Source organism: Ictalurus furcatus, chromosome 28 (assembly GCF_023375685.1).
Source record: "Ictalurus furcatus strain D&B chromosome 28, Billie_1.0, whole genome shotgun sequence".
Classification (NCBI taxonomy): domain Eukaryota; kingdom Metazoa; phylum Chordata; class Actinopteri; order Siluriformes; family Ictaluridae; genus Ictalurus; species Ictalurus furcatus.
Window position 1 is genome coordinate 13330699 of NC_071282.1, and position 13462 is coordinate 13344160.

Genomic DNA, 13462 nt, shown 5'->3' on the forward strand with positions numbered 1-13462 from the left:
CAAACCTTTTAGATTCAACATTTAAGAGTTTCAATTAAGTTTCATTTTTGCATTTATTGATTCATATATTGCAAAAAATTAACACATTTGCAGGGATCTTTCATGTTACCTGAGAAACAGAGATTTACAACTAGACAGTTGAAGACCATGTAACTGTCCAGTTTAGGTGAGCCTGTGCCCACTGTATCCTCAGAGGGCTGTTCTTGGCTGATAGGAGTAGAAAATATATACATATGCACTGTTGTTTAAAAGAATGGTTATTTGAGCTACCATAGCTTTCTTGCCAACTCCACCTGCAGAACAGACGCTACAAGTGAAACTTGTTTTTCAGGCACCGTTATGTGCAAACTCTAATGACTGTTTTGCATGACAATCCCAGGATGTCAGCAACCACGCCACGGTCAAAGACACTGAGATCACACTTTTCCCCATTCTGATGTATGAACCGTAACAGCTCTTGACTTCTCTCAGCAGGATGTTATATATTTCCTTGCTGCACAGCACATGATGAGAAAGTGTACAGGTGTTCCTATTAAAGTGGTCAGTGAGTGAATATACCAAGGGGAAAAGGGACAAGGCAAGCCCAAAAGGGATTATCAATGTATATCAATGGAGACATATTTTCTGCTACATTCTAAGATGTTCACTCCCTTTAAAGCAGGGAACTCAAACTCAACTTACCTGGGGGAGTCTGTGTGAGGCTGGGTCGCATCAAGTATTCCACAAAAAGGGTTTCAAGTATTCCAAAAACAGTACAACTGATCCAATCTTCTTAATCTTTAGTAATGACAATTCAGAACATGCAGAACATGAACAGTTCTTCAGAACATAGGCTTCTCTTACTTCCTCCTACTCCTTGCTGCCAGAGACTTGGCAGCGCTTCCTCTTACACAGCTCTCAAAAGTCCGGCTCTCAAAAGTATTGGCGCCCTTAGCGTCCGGCTCTCGAAATTATTGTCGCCCTATGCGTCCAGCTCTCCAAAGTATTGACGCCCTACTCGGTCGGCTCTAAGAGTATCGGCGCCCTACGTGTCCGGCACTCAAAAGTATTGGCGCCCTATGCGGCCGGCACTCGAAAGAATTGGCACCCTTAGCGTCCAGCTCTCAAAAGTATTGGAGCACTACACGGCCAGCTCTAACTGTGCGGGCGCCCTATCTGTCCAGCTCTTGAAAGTATTGGCGCCCTTAACGTCCAGCTCTCGAAAGTATTGGCGCCCTTAACGTCCGGCTCTCGAAAGTATTGACGCCCTTCCCCATCGGCTCTCGAAAGTATTGGCGCCCCATCCGGGTTTCGCTGCGTCAGGCACCACTCATATTTTCTTCAGGAAATGTACCGGTCTAGTTATTATTCTTATTCTTCCACTTTTTTTTGGCACCTAACTAGTCCCGCACTGTTTCTCCTATTAAGGTGGAGAGATAGACTTTTCTAGCATCGCTAAGAGATTTTCTATAGTTCAGTAGGCTCTCCTTCCATGCTGTTTGAAATATTACCAATTTGGTTTGACGCCATTTATGTTCTAATTGTCGAGTGGTCTGTTTTAAGGTACGAGTTTTATCGTTATACCAGGGTGCTAATTTTTTCTCTCTAATTCATTTTCTTTTGAGTAGAGACACTCTATCTAGCATGTAGCGGAGAGTTGACTCTAAGCATTCAGTCGCCTGATCGATTTCTATTGGATCAGACGGTGATTCAAATCTCATTGATCTCTCTGGAAGGTTATTGATGAAGCTCGGTGCAGTAGCTGATATGAAAGTACGTTTTACGCAGTAGAGAGGCGAGGTGGAAATATTATGATCAATCCATATTATGAACGAGATAAGATAATGGTCTGAGACAACTTCAGACTGTGGAAAAATTACAATATGTTCTATATTTAACCCGTATGTTAGATGAGGTCAAGAGTGTGACCACCATTATGATTCGGCCTGATTACGCTCTGATTAACCCCTACTGAATCTAAGATGGACACAACCGCTGTTCGCAGAGGGGCTTCTGGGTTATCAAAATGAATATTAAAATCACAGACGATTAATGCTTTATCTACAGAAACAACCTGGTTTGAGATAAAGTCTGCAAATTCACTAAGAAATTCCGTATATGGCCCTGGGGGACTGTAAATAATAATTAGAGGAATTGACTAATTTTTTGTGGCTACATAAGTTATACTGGTATAAAAAATTTCAAAAGAATTTAATTTATAACTAGGTTTATGTGTGACGCCTAGATTTTGACTACGGATGAGACCAACACCTCCTCCTCTACCAGTTGAACGAGGCTGATGTAGATAACTGTATCCAGGAGGACTGGCTTCATTTAACGCTATGTACTCATTTGGTTTAATCTAAGTTTCCGTTAAACACATTAAATTACATTCCTGATCAGTAATGATTTTGTTACCAATAAGAGGCTTAGATGCAAGAGATCTAATGTTTAATAGTCCTAACTTCAGATTAAAGGTGCTGGATGTGTATTCAGTATGATCTAATTTTATGTTAATTATGTAGGTTACTAAAACAACCTTTCCGAACTTTTCTATGTATTTGTATAGCTCGGGGAACAAACACAGTCTCTATAGTATGTACTACAGGTGTTGGACTATTAATTGAACATCGATTATAATGAACGTTATTGTACGTTAATGTTATTGTAGGAAGATGTATTTACGGTAGGTAGTCACTTGGTGTGTAGCATCTTGGAGATGTTGTCTGACAGCAGTTCCGCTCCGAGGCTGCTGAGGTGCAGGCCATCAGGACGAAACAACCCAGGACGCTCCCAGAACAGATTCCAGTTATTAACAAACACCAGATTCTGTTCATTACACCAAGAAACTAACCAGTCATTTAAAGCAAGAAGTCTACTGAACTTTTCAGTTCCACGTCTGTATGTGGGAAGAGGTCCAGAGACGATGATCTTCGTGGTGGGTGATCTGCCTCGTACCGTCTCGATCAGGCTGGCGAAGTCCTTCTTCAGAACCTCCGTCTGCCGCAGCCTGATGTTGTTCGCCCCCGCGTGCAGCACGACCGCTCCAATACGCTCGTCCTTCTACAGGATCCCGGACACCTGCGCAGCGACATCAAGGACCCGAGCACCAGAAAAACAATGTGTGTGCACCTTACCCTTTGTTGAAGTGATGTGGACATTTTGCACAACGGAGTCCCTGACGATCACAGCGTTTGTTCTGGTCTGATGGAGAGGGGCGAAGTGGTTCCTGGTTGGGATCTCGAACACCAGAGGCTCTCGCCTTTTGCTGCTGGTTCACCCAAGGTCCGTGATGACGGAGACCTTGGCTGAAAAAGTCTTGGGTGCACGGTCCCTGCACAGAGAAACACACGGCGTAGAGGGCCTGGGAGTGGTAATTCCAAGCTGCGTGCTTACCTTGGATCTGTAGACAGAGGCACAAGATGTTTCCAATGCGGTTCTTCGCTCCAGCAGCTGGGCCTGCTTGTCGAGTAGGTCATGGATCTGTTTCTCCACATCCTCCAGTTCCAGCAGCACCATGTGCAGCTCGAGCAAATCCTCATCTGCACTCAAAAGTTGAGAAACAACAGAAGTAATGTAAAAATTTATATATATATATATATATATATATATATATATATATATATATATATATATATATATATATATATATAATTTTAAAGTATAGAGATTAGAAGTATAGCTTCAGCTTGAGGGACACTGCTTCCTGTGACACTTCCTGCTTCCTTGGTTGCCAAATCATCAATGTCAAACTTTCTTTCAACAAGCAAATCATTAGACCCACATTAGACCATTAGACGCAAACCAACAATAGACCCACAGCATTAACATCGCAGTTAGGGAAAACCATGGAGAGGCAGTGTACAAGGCAGTGTATGTAGCCCGATACTGTTTAATATTATGATTAAAGACATATTTGATCAGGTTGGAGAAAATATAGGAAAGTCGCTTTATGCGGATGATGGGGAACTCTGGGTTAGGGGTCGGAATATAGAATATTTAAGAAAGAAAATGCAACATGCAGTAGGGAAAGTAGAACAGTGGGCAAATGAATGGGGATTTAAACTATCAATTTCAAAATCATAAGGTATATGTTTCTCTAAACGTCATAAAACAGTACCACTTAAATTATATGGGATAGATCTTGAACAGGTCAAGGCTGTGAGATTTTTAGGAGTGATCTTTGATGAGAAGCTGACCTGGGGTCCTCACATTGATAAAATTAAGAACAAATGTAAAAAGATGAATAATGTTCTGAGATGTCTGTCAGGGCGAGACTGGGGAGCAAGTAGGGCATCGCTCATAAATATCTATCAGGCTCTTATGAGGGCCGCCTTTGATTATGGCTGCATGGCATACATGTCTTCATCATAATCAAATCTTAAAAAGCTCGATATGGAACAGACACAAGCACTCCGGATCTGTACTAGAGCATTTAATCATCACCAGTGACTGCGTTACAGGTGGAGACAGGAGACAGCCGTGTATCAGGAGGGTTAAGATCATGCTGGCATATTGGGTAAATCTACAAGGGCATAGCAGGGTGCACCCCACGAAAGCCATCTTACAAGAATGCTCAGAGTTTTATAGGGCTAACTTTAATAGCTTTGGATGGTTAGGAAATGCAAAGGCACAAAATGCAGGTCTCAGTCAGCTACAAGTAAACCCCATTGTGGCAATACCAACTGTACCACCCTGGAGATTCATAAAACCATCTATAGATACAAGATTACAACAAATATTAAAAGAGAATTCTAAAATAGCACCACAATGGATAATAACTCAAAACTATATGGACCAATATCAGGATAAATTACTCATATATACAGATGGGTCAAAACAGCCTGAGACAGGCCACATTGGTGCGGCTTTTTTCATTCCCCGGTATGAAGTAGTAGTCAAAAAAGGGCGACCGATCATCTATGAGTGTACACTGTAGAATTATTAGGAGTCCTATTGGTACTGCAGTGGCTGGGAAAAAACCCATCAGAGCCAAGATGTTGCTATAGCTTCTGACAGTCTATCAGCACTATCAAGCATACAGTCTGAGAAAACATCATGCAGACAAGACATTGTTTACCAAATACTTTATCTGCTTCTCATACTTCATGCTAAGGGGCTGAGTGTTTCCTTCTTCTGGGTTCCTGCACATGTAGGGGTAGAAGGAAATGAAACTGTGGATGTACTGGCAAAAAGATCGATAAAGCATGAAACAGTTGATATACAAATACCATTAAGTAGAGCAGAGATCAAAACCATTACAAAGGGACACACACATGAAATATGGCAGGAACACTGGGACACCGCTGACACCGGACGACACATATATACCATAGAAAAATAAGTAGGCATGAGTGTGAGGCAGGGTAGAAACCCAAAGGAAGAGATGATAATTACGCTTCTTAGAATAGGTCATGCTGGCTTAAATCTAGCATTCAACAGAATAGGAAAACACCCCACTGGACTCTGCACACATTGCAGTACACAAGAGACTGTAAAAGACATTCTGTTAGACTGCAAAAAAAGGTATGAGGAGGAAAGGACTGAGCTAGAGATGCAGATTGGAAAACAAAACATGACACTAGAGAACTTGCTGGGGAAAACATCTGGGAAAATGCATGGCCCCCTAATATACTATCTGAAAAATACTGGGATAAGTGAGAGACTTTAGTACTCTAGTAGGAATATCTAGTATATAGTTATTTGTTTATCATTTATTTATTACTATTTTTAACCCCTGCCAATCTGCTGCCCACACTCCAGTCCAGTAGGTGGCGCTAATGCGCCATAAATTGGTTTGTCAACCGACGTTAAAACCAGAAGACCGTTAGCAGAGACACGAAATGGCGTCGGTTGAAGGTAGGGATTAAATAAAAATAATTCAGTTTAAACTGATGTAAATGACTAAGCCCGGGTTAAACAATATTCATAAACAACATTCCGGGTTCAATTCAATGATATTTGCACTTCAATGTGTTAATGTGTGTGTAATATTAAAAATGCGACTCGAAGGCACAAGTCACAGCGTAAACAACGTCTTAATCCAGGAAGTGTTTTCCTGTTCATCTATTTATATTAGGGATACACCAAATGTTCGGCAACCGAAATTATTCGCCGAAAATAGCAATACATAAATAAATAAATAAATAAAAATACTTTGGGTGTTCGGCCGAATAAATTTGACCGAACACTGACGTGTGTAATGACGCGCCACATAGCCTAGCAACCAGAGTGAGACGCGCGAATTTCATGACCTCCATTTCCGGGAGCGCGCTCGGTGCGATGAGGGGGCGCGCGCATGCACGTGCTACGTGAACGACTGCATGCTCTTCGGATGTTGACAACTATTCTGCTATAACATTGTTTACTGTGGACACGTTATCCGTCACGTAGTACTCCGTCACGTCGCGAGACGTAAGGGAGTAGAGTATGGAAGCAGGTAAAGACATTTATTTAAGGGCAGGCAGACAAATCCTGTGTCTACTATAATACTCGGTGAGGTGTACAGGGACGCGAGCGGTATATATCCCCAATAGAATCTGCCGTATAGAACCATTTTCTGCACTCTTGTCAATGCACATTTTAATGCACTTTTAGTTGTAGTCTACAGAGTGTTCCATTCTTTCAGCAGTCAGTTATAGACCTAACATAGGCTATTCAAGGGGCTCAAAGATGACTACATCAAAATATTTTTATTTTACTCATTTATTTATTTAAAGTTATATTGTGCCTTGTTGGTAGCCTATGCCTGCTGGAATGAAAAAAAAATGTTCATTGTTAAATAAATATTTTGAAATTTTAGTTTTTGACAAAATAGTAAAAAGCACATTTAGACTATTTAATTCATGCAATGGTGAAAAAATGGTAAAATAAATGGGAAAAACGTGTTCGGCCTTCGGCCAAGAATTTTCATTTCGGTGCATCCCTAGGTTATATTATAGTTTCATATCTTTACATGTGTTCAGTCTAATATGATGACTTCAGTCAATGGCTTGACTTATTTACTCGACTGAGTCCGTGTACGTTGCGCTCATTCGCTTTTGATTTAAAATTATAAAACAAAATACAAATAAAGACGCGTTCATTAATTTATTGTTTTAATATTGAAGATTATATTACTAATCAACTATGTTTAAAACCCCATTTTTGCTCAAAAATGCAAATGATTTAAAATGTGCCTCTTTTATAGTTTCTTGCATTCTTATTTTTTGAGCTGGAGATATTAGGGCCCGAGCACCGAAGGTGCCGCGCCTCCGGTGCAAACCCTATTGTTTTCGGCATGTTTGTTTGTTTGTTTATTTATTTATTTATTTATTTATTTATTTATTTTTCATGCATTCGTGTGATTTTAAGAGCATAAACATACCTGAAACGTCAGGAAACTTGGCTGACGCATCAGAACCGGGGAAAAATTAAGTTACGTAGGGCGTGGTCGAGGAGGTCCATAGCACCCCCGAATGCAAGCAATGGTCGGGATGAAGTTGCTCCGATGTGCACGAGATTTACCACTGTCATTGCTCTCATGTCATGACTCCGCCCAACCGGAATGTGTTTTTAAATGACTTTTGTATGTTAATAGTTATGTCATGTTAATTAGTCTATGGACAACATCGACGTTTTAACTCAGTGGGTGGAATTACCAGACGGTCCCTAAGGCAACATTTGCAAACATTATGCAAGTATGCCATACATAGCTAATATCTCCAACTCAAAGAATAAGACAAGAAGAAAGTATAAATGAGGTATATTTGAAGTCTTTTGCATTTTTGAGCAAAAATTGGGTTAATGCCCAGTGGTGGTTCATGTTTTCTGTTAGTTAATGCCCACTGGTAGTTTATGTTTACTGTTAGTTAATGCCCACTGGTGGTTCATGTTTACTGGTAGTTAATACCTACTGGTAGTTAATGTTTACTGTTAGTTAATGCCCACTGGTAGTTAATGCCCACTGGTGGTTCATGTTTACTGTTAGTTAATGCCCACTGGTAGTTAATGCCCACTGGTGGTTCATGTTTACTGTTAGTTAATGCCCACTGGTAGTTAATACCCACTGGTGGTTAATATTTACTGTTAGTTAATGCCCACTGGTAGTTAATGCCCACTGGTGGTTCATGTTTACTGTTAGTTAATACCCACTGGTAGTTAATGTTTACTGTTAGTTAATGCCCACTGGTGGTTCATGTTTACTGTTAGTTAATACCCACTGGTGGTTCATGTTTACTGTTATTTAATGCCCACTGGTGGTTCATGTTTACTGTTAGTTACCGTTGTTTACAGTAATACCTGTGATCAGTGTTATACATCCTGCTCATTAAGGAAAATTCCCTGTGATGATATGACTGTGATCAGCTATTTGCTGGTAGATTAATTATTCTATTTCCTATTCTATTTTCACAGTGCCAGAGCTGAGGATTGTTATTTTGGGGAAAAGTTTTTCACAGACCTCCACTGTGGGAAACTTCATCCTGGGCAGATCAGTGTTTGAGACTGAGGATCCTCCCCATTCAGTAGAGCTTCACTGTGATATTGTCGGAGGTCATGTGGAGGGAAGATACATCATCATCATCAACACACCTCATCTGTACGACCCTAAACTCTCTAATGAGGAGCTGAATCGGAAAATAAAAGAGTGTGTTTCACTTTCTAGACCTGGACCTCATGCATTTTTACTTGTGGTACAGCCTCATGACTTTACACAGAAAGACAGAAACCTACTGAGATACATCCTGAACTCCTTCGGCGATCAAGCCATAAACTACTCCATTGTGATAAACACAGACAGTGGGTTTAATACATCAGAAGATGAATCAAGATTCACTGCCATTCAGGAGTTAACAGAGGAATGTCATGGGAGGCATCACAGTTTTTCACAGTTACACGAATCGAGCAGGAGCTCAGTTTGTCAGCTGTTTGAGAAGATAGAGAAGTCGTTTAAACCTGATGGTGAGCCTGCTGCAGAACTACAGGTTTTCCTCAAGACACAATCAAGACAAACCAGTTAAATGTAACAGGAAGTGTTAAAAGGAATAGCAAGACACTCTCTGCGATGCACACACACTCAAATCTCCAAATCTCACACCAACCTACATTACCCTTAATGCACTGCACCTGAATATTAACCATTTACTCCAATGTATTTTCATATCACCTACACAAATTCTGTTGAACTTCTTTTATCTAGATAATGAAAAAGCATGTGTGTGACCTGTGGCACACCTGAAATTATACGGAATCCTGCTTCAAAGGCTCTCCGAGCAGTGAATGGTGGCAGCATTGAAACAGAAAATATACAGCCACTAATTTTCATACTTTAATTAGGATGAATTTCCATTGATCCACAGTACATAATGACTTTATTATTTTATAATCATAGAATTATGGTGTGACACCCTGGTTTTATGAGGAATTGATTAGACAGGAGGTAGGAGTGAGGAGGAGCGGTGCTGTATCTGTTTGGCTTGTATCTCTGTACTTTCAGAACAATTCGGACATCAGTCAAAAACAAGAAAACATGCTCTCATTCTCCCTGACTCCGCCCTCCATTCACAAACTAGCGTTTAACCATGCTTCTGACACAACAAACGACAAATCTTAATTTGACGCAAATCTTAACACACAGATCTTAATTAATAATCTTTAAAAATATATATTAAAATCCTCTACTGTGAGCACTTTATATACACTTAAATCAAAATTATTCACCCCATTGCAAATCAAGTTTATTGACAGAATGTACAGACTTTCAGTTGTTTGCGATAAACAAATGCAATTGTAACAGTTCAACACAATGAATGCTTCAAGTGTTTTTTTGCCAAATTCAACTGAAGTGGAACTTATAATGACTTCTCCAGTCTCAAAATTATTCACCAGTTGAATAGAATCCCTCAGAACAGCACAAGTATGCAGAGCAGGTGTTGTCCCAAGCACACTTGATCAAGGGCTTCATTAACTGCACCAGGTGTGCTTGAGCTGGAACACGTGAAATACCTGAACTGGCTAGGGGTAGAAAATGTATGAAATACCTGGAACAGGACAGAAAAAGGAAGCTGTCAATGGCTGCAACTAGATTTCTGAGAAGGCAGGGTGTGAGAAACCCTCGAGTGATTGAAAAAGACCTGCACGTACACTTAGCAGAATTTTAGATATTATAAATAAGCTACTAGTCAGTAACAGACCCTCCAAAAGGTTACATTCAGTACTTCAGTGGAATTTCTGTGAACCTCCGTCTAAAAAAAATCATAACACGTATTGTCTCCTAACTGCTGTTTTTACATTTTATTCACAGACTTGACCGCTCACCAGAAACAAGATGAGCAAGCAGTACAAGGACAGGTAAGCAGATTCTTATTCAGTCCTGGTCAGATATCAACTTTCTAGGGTTGAGCTGTACTAAAATTTCCATACCCGTGTACTGACTGACATGGCATGTTCCAGAAAAAAAACTAGGACTTAGGCTTTTGCCCTCATGGAAATTTCAGATTCTATTAACAAGTAGTTGGTATACTTATGTACAACACACACACACACACACACACAGACACACACACACACTGTGACATTCTGAAGCAGAGCATGATCAGTATGCAGTATTCCAGCATGATAATGACCCCAAACACACCTCCAAGACGACCACTGCCTTGCTAAAGAAGCTGAGGGTGAAGGTGATGGACTAAACCCTATTGAGCATCTGTGGGGCATCCTCAAATGGAAAATGGAGGAGCACAAGGTCTCTAACATCCACCAGCTCCGTGATGTCATCATGGAGGAGTGGAAGAGGACTCCAGTAGCAACCTGTGAAGCTCTGGTGAACCCCATGCCCAAGAGGGTTAAGGCAGTGCTGGAAAATAATGGTGGCCACACAAAATATTGACACTTTGGGCCCAATTTGGACATTTTCACTTAGGGGTGTACTCACTTTAGTTTCCAGATGTTTAGACATTAATGCAGGGGTCGGGAACCTTTTTGGCTGAGAGAGCCATAAACGCCACATATTTTAAAATTTAATTCCGTAAGAGCCATACAATATGTTTAAAACTAAATACAAGTAAATGTGTGCATTTTATATAAGACCAACACTTTTAAAGTACAATAAGTCTCTGAATTATTTTTAATAACGTTGTTATGCTGTTGCTAACCAATGATGAATAAAGTACTTCTTACCATTAATGCGACTTCTGGTGCTGCATGGTTTTGCTGATGGCTTTGTAGTCTGGTTGATACGTGGTGAGGTTAAGCTTCATGCAGGCGTTGAGACTTCCATCCGTTAAACGTGATCGTGGGTTGGTCTTAATGTTATTTATATGTGAGAAAGGCTGCCCACATGCATACGTAGAGCCAAACATTGTCAGTACAGCAATACTCACATGCTGCAGTGTGTGCTATGTGACGGGAAGCGCCTTCCAAGTTTTGACAATCAGCTGGTCCTCGGGTTGAAGTTTTTTCATTTCTCCCCACTTGTGTTTGCTCGCCAACTCTACTTGCTGTCGTGCAGGTCTTTCCAAATCTTCATTCAGTGACTTGAACTTATTCACCCACGTGTCTGAGGGCTTCAGGTCAGCAGCTTGCAGCTCAAAATCTCTGACGGAGACACCGGAGATGTAACTCAGGTCGGCGCTGTCCACTGCACACTCGTGTGGATGGGTGATGAACTTAAAAAGACGAGTGTGCTCACGAAATTCTCCAAAGCGCGCTTTGAATGACTGCAGGAGATTAGATGTGAAGCCCGCGATGTAGTACGGCGTGTGTCAAAGTGCCACTTTATATTTGACCGTTTCATCGATGCAATTTTATCATTGCATATTAGACACACTGCAGAACCTGCTCTCTCCACAAAGGCGAATTCCTCTGTCCATTCCTGCTGAAAAGTACGATACTCATCTTTTTTTCTTTTAGCCATCTTCTTCGATAAAAGGGTTTCTGCAATTAGCTAGCTGACTACTTGAATAAAAGGAGGGAAGTTTACTTCCTGACCTCACAACGACACGTGTACGTTATGCATTATCCAATAAAAATTTGGTGTTGTCCCGGAGGACAGCTGTGATTGGCTCCAGCCACCCGCAACCATGAACATGAGCGGTAGGAAATGAATGGATTGAAATACATGAGAATGTTTTATATTTTTAACGTTAATATTTTTTTTATTATTAAAGATTTGTCTGCGAGCCAGATGCAGCCATTAAAAGAGCCACATCTGGCTCGCGAGCCATAGGTTCCCGACCCCTGCATTAATGGCTGTGTGTGGAGTTATTTTGAGGGGACAGCAAATTTACACTGTTACACAAGTTTACACTGTTACACCCACCCACACACACACACACACACACACACACATTGTTAGATATAATGACTAATCAAATAACATAAATAATATTTACGGACAGACTGAATGCTTTTCTGATGATTTGCTCTTTTTAAATGACCGAAGCTGAAAGTCCGCCCTCTGGCTGATGTGCGCATGCGCGTTGTTGTTATTCTCTGTTGACTGCGTATTTCTCAATCTGATGTCACACACTTAGGGAGTGCGGCTCTTCTCTCAGTATCTTCATGTGGAAACCAGATCATCATCAACAATGAGGCGAGTAGGTTTTCTTACTCCTATCTGTGACTCTTTAACAATAATAATAATAGTAATAATAATAAAATTCAATGACTGTGTGGAATCTTCTCTCTGACTATTTAGTAAACAAGATAAAATTCAGAGGGACTTCCTTCTTCCGGATCTCAAAAAAGGTAAATGTTTATAAACATGTCTACGACTAAACTCTGATGTTAAATAATATAAATAAGCGTCGGTGTGGTTGTGATTAATTCTATGCTTGTTTAGATGGGGTGAAGCTTTATCTCCAGAAGATCAGAAAAGTTGCTTCAGATAACAGGGGGACAGAGATTAAACTGAAAAAGGTAGAAGAGTACAGTTTCAAGGTCGGAACTTTGGAAGAAACATCGTACAAAGATGAGCCCGACATGATCGATGAGTGGGAGCAGTTCTACCTCCCAGAACACATGTTCATGGAGGTGATTGGTGTTTTGGAGGAGTTCACCGATGATGATGATCTGGTGCTGATGGTGTGTGAGGACGAGAAGGTGTTTGCTTTTGAAGATGAGACGCTGCATCTCGTCTCAAACAACCTCGAAGAGCTGTTTAAGAACGGCCTCCAGTTTCCAGGAACCGAACGGTATTACCGTGGGCAAACCTTTGAGTACATGGTGAGGTCATCACTGTTTCTCATTTAAATTCACACTAAATTAACTCTTTCATGTAAAGTGTCTACACTTATGGAGAATCAATTCGAGGCTGTTTTTAAGAAAAGATGCGAAGTGTAATTTAACATAAACCAGAGGCTGTTTGTCTTTCTGAACACGTCTGATAGATCTTTACAAACCTTTTACGCAATATCACAGATCAAATTCTCCAGTGAGCATCTTTGTTTACTATTTTATTTAATTTAACAGTTTTATGTTTAGCAATTACAGTGAATTGTAAATA

At 40.6% G+C, this 13462-nt stretch overlaps 2 protein-coding genes across 3 annotated transcripts in view; one reads left to right on the forward strand and one right to left on the reverse strand.

Moving 5' to 3' along the window:
• Positions 1-1929: 1929 nt before the first annotated feature.
• LOC128603301 (uncharacterized) overlaps positions 1930-13462 on the reverse strand; it is a 41228-nt gene continuing 29695 nt past the window's right edge. Inside the window, exon 2 of the mRNA XM_053617610.1 lies at positions 1930-3521. Coding sequence (XP_053473585.1) covers positions 3372-3521 — 150 coding nt within the window. The 3' untranslated portion in view covers positions 1930-3371. The remainder of the gene's footprint in view (positions 3522-13462) is intronic.
• Positions 5757-13462, forward strand: part of LOC128603543 (GTPase IMAP family member 7-like) — an 8929-nt gene continuing 1223 nt past the window's right edge. The window contains exons 1-6 of one of the 2 annotated variants that reach the window (XM_053618050.1): positions 5757-5838; positions 8374-8919; positions 10262-10308; positions 12492-12550; positions 12656-12705; positions 12800-13182. In XM_053618050.1, coding sequence (XP_053474025.1) covers positions 5823-5838; positions 8374-8919; positions 10262-10308; positions 12492-12550; positions 12656-12705; positions 12800-13182 — 1101 coding nt within the window. In that variant the 5' untranslated portion in view covers positions 5757-5822. Of the gene's footprint in view, positions 5839-6164; positions 6419-8373; positions 8920-10261; positions 10309-12491; positions 12551-12655; positions 12706-12799; positions 13183-13462 lie in introns of those variants that run through there. The other variant, XM_053618051.1, reaches the window with a different exon arrangement.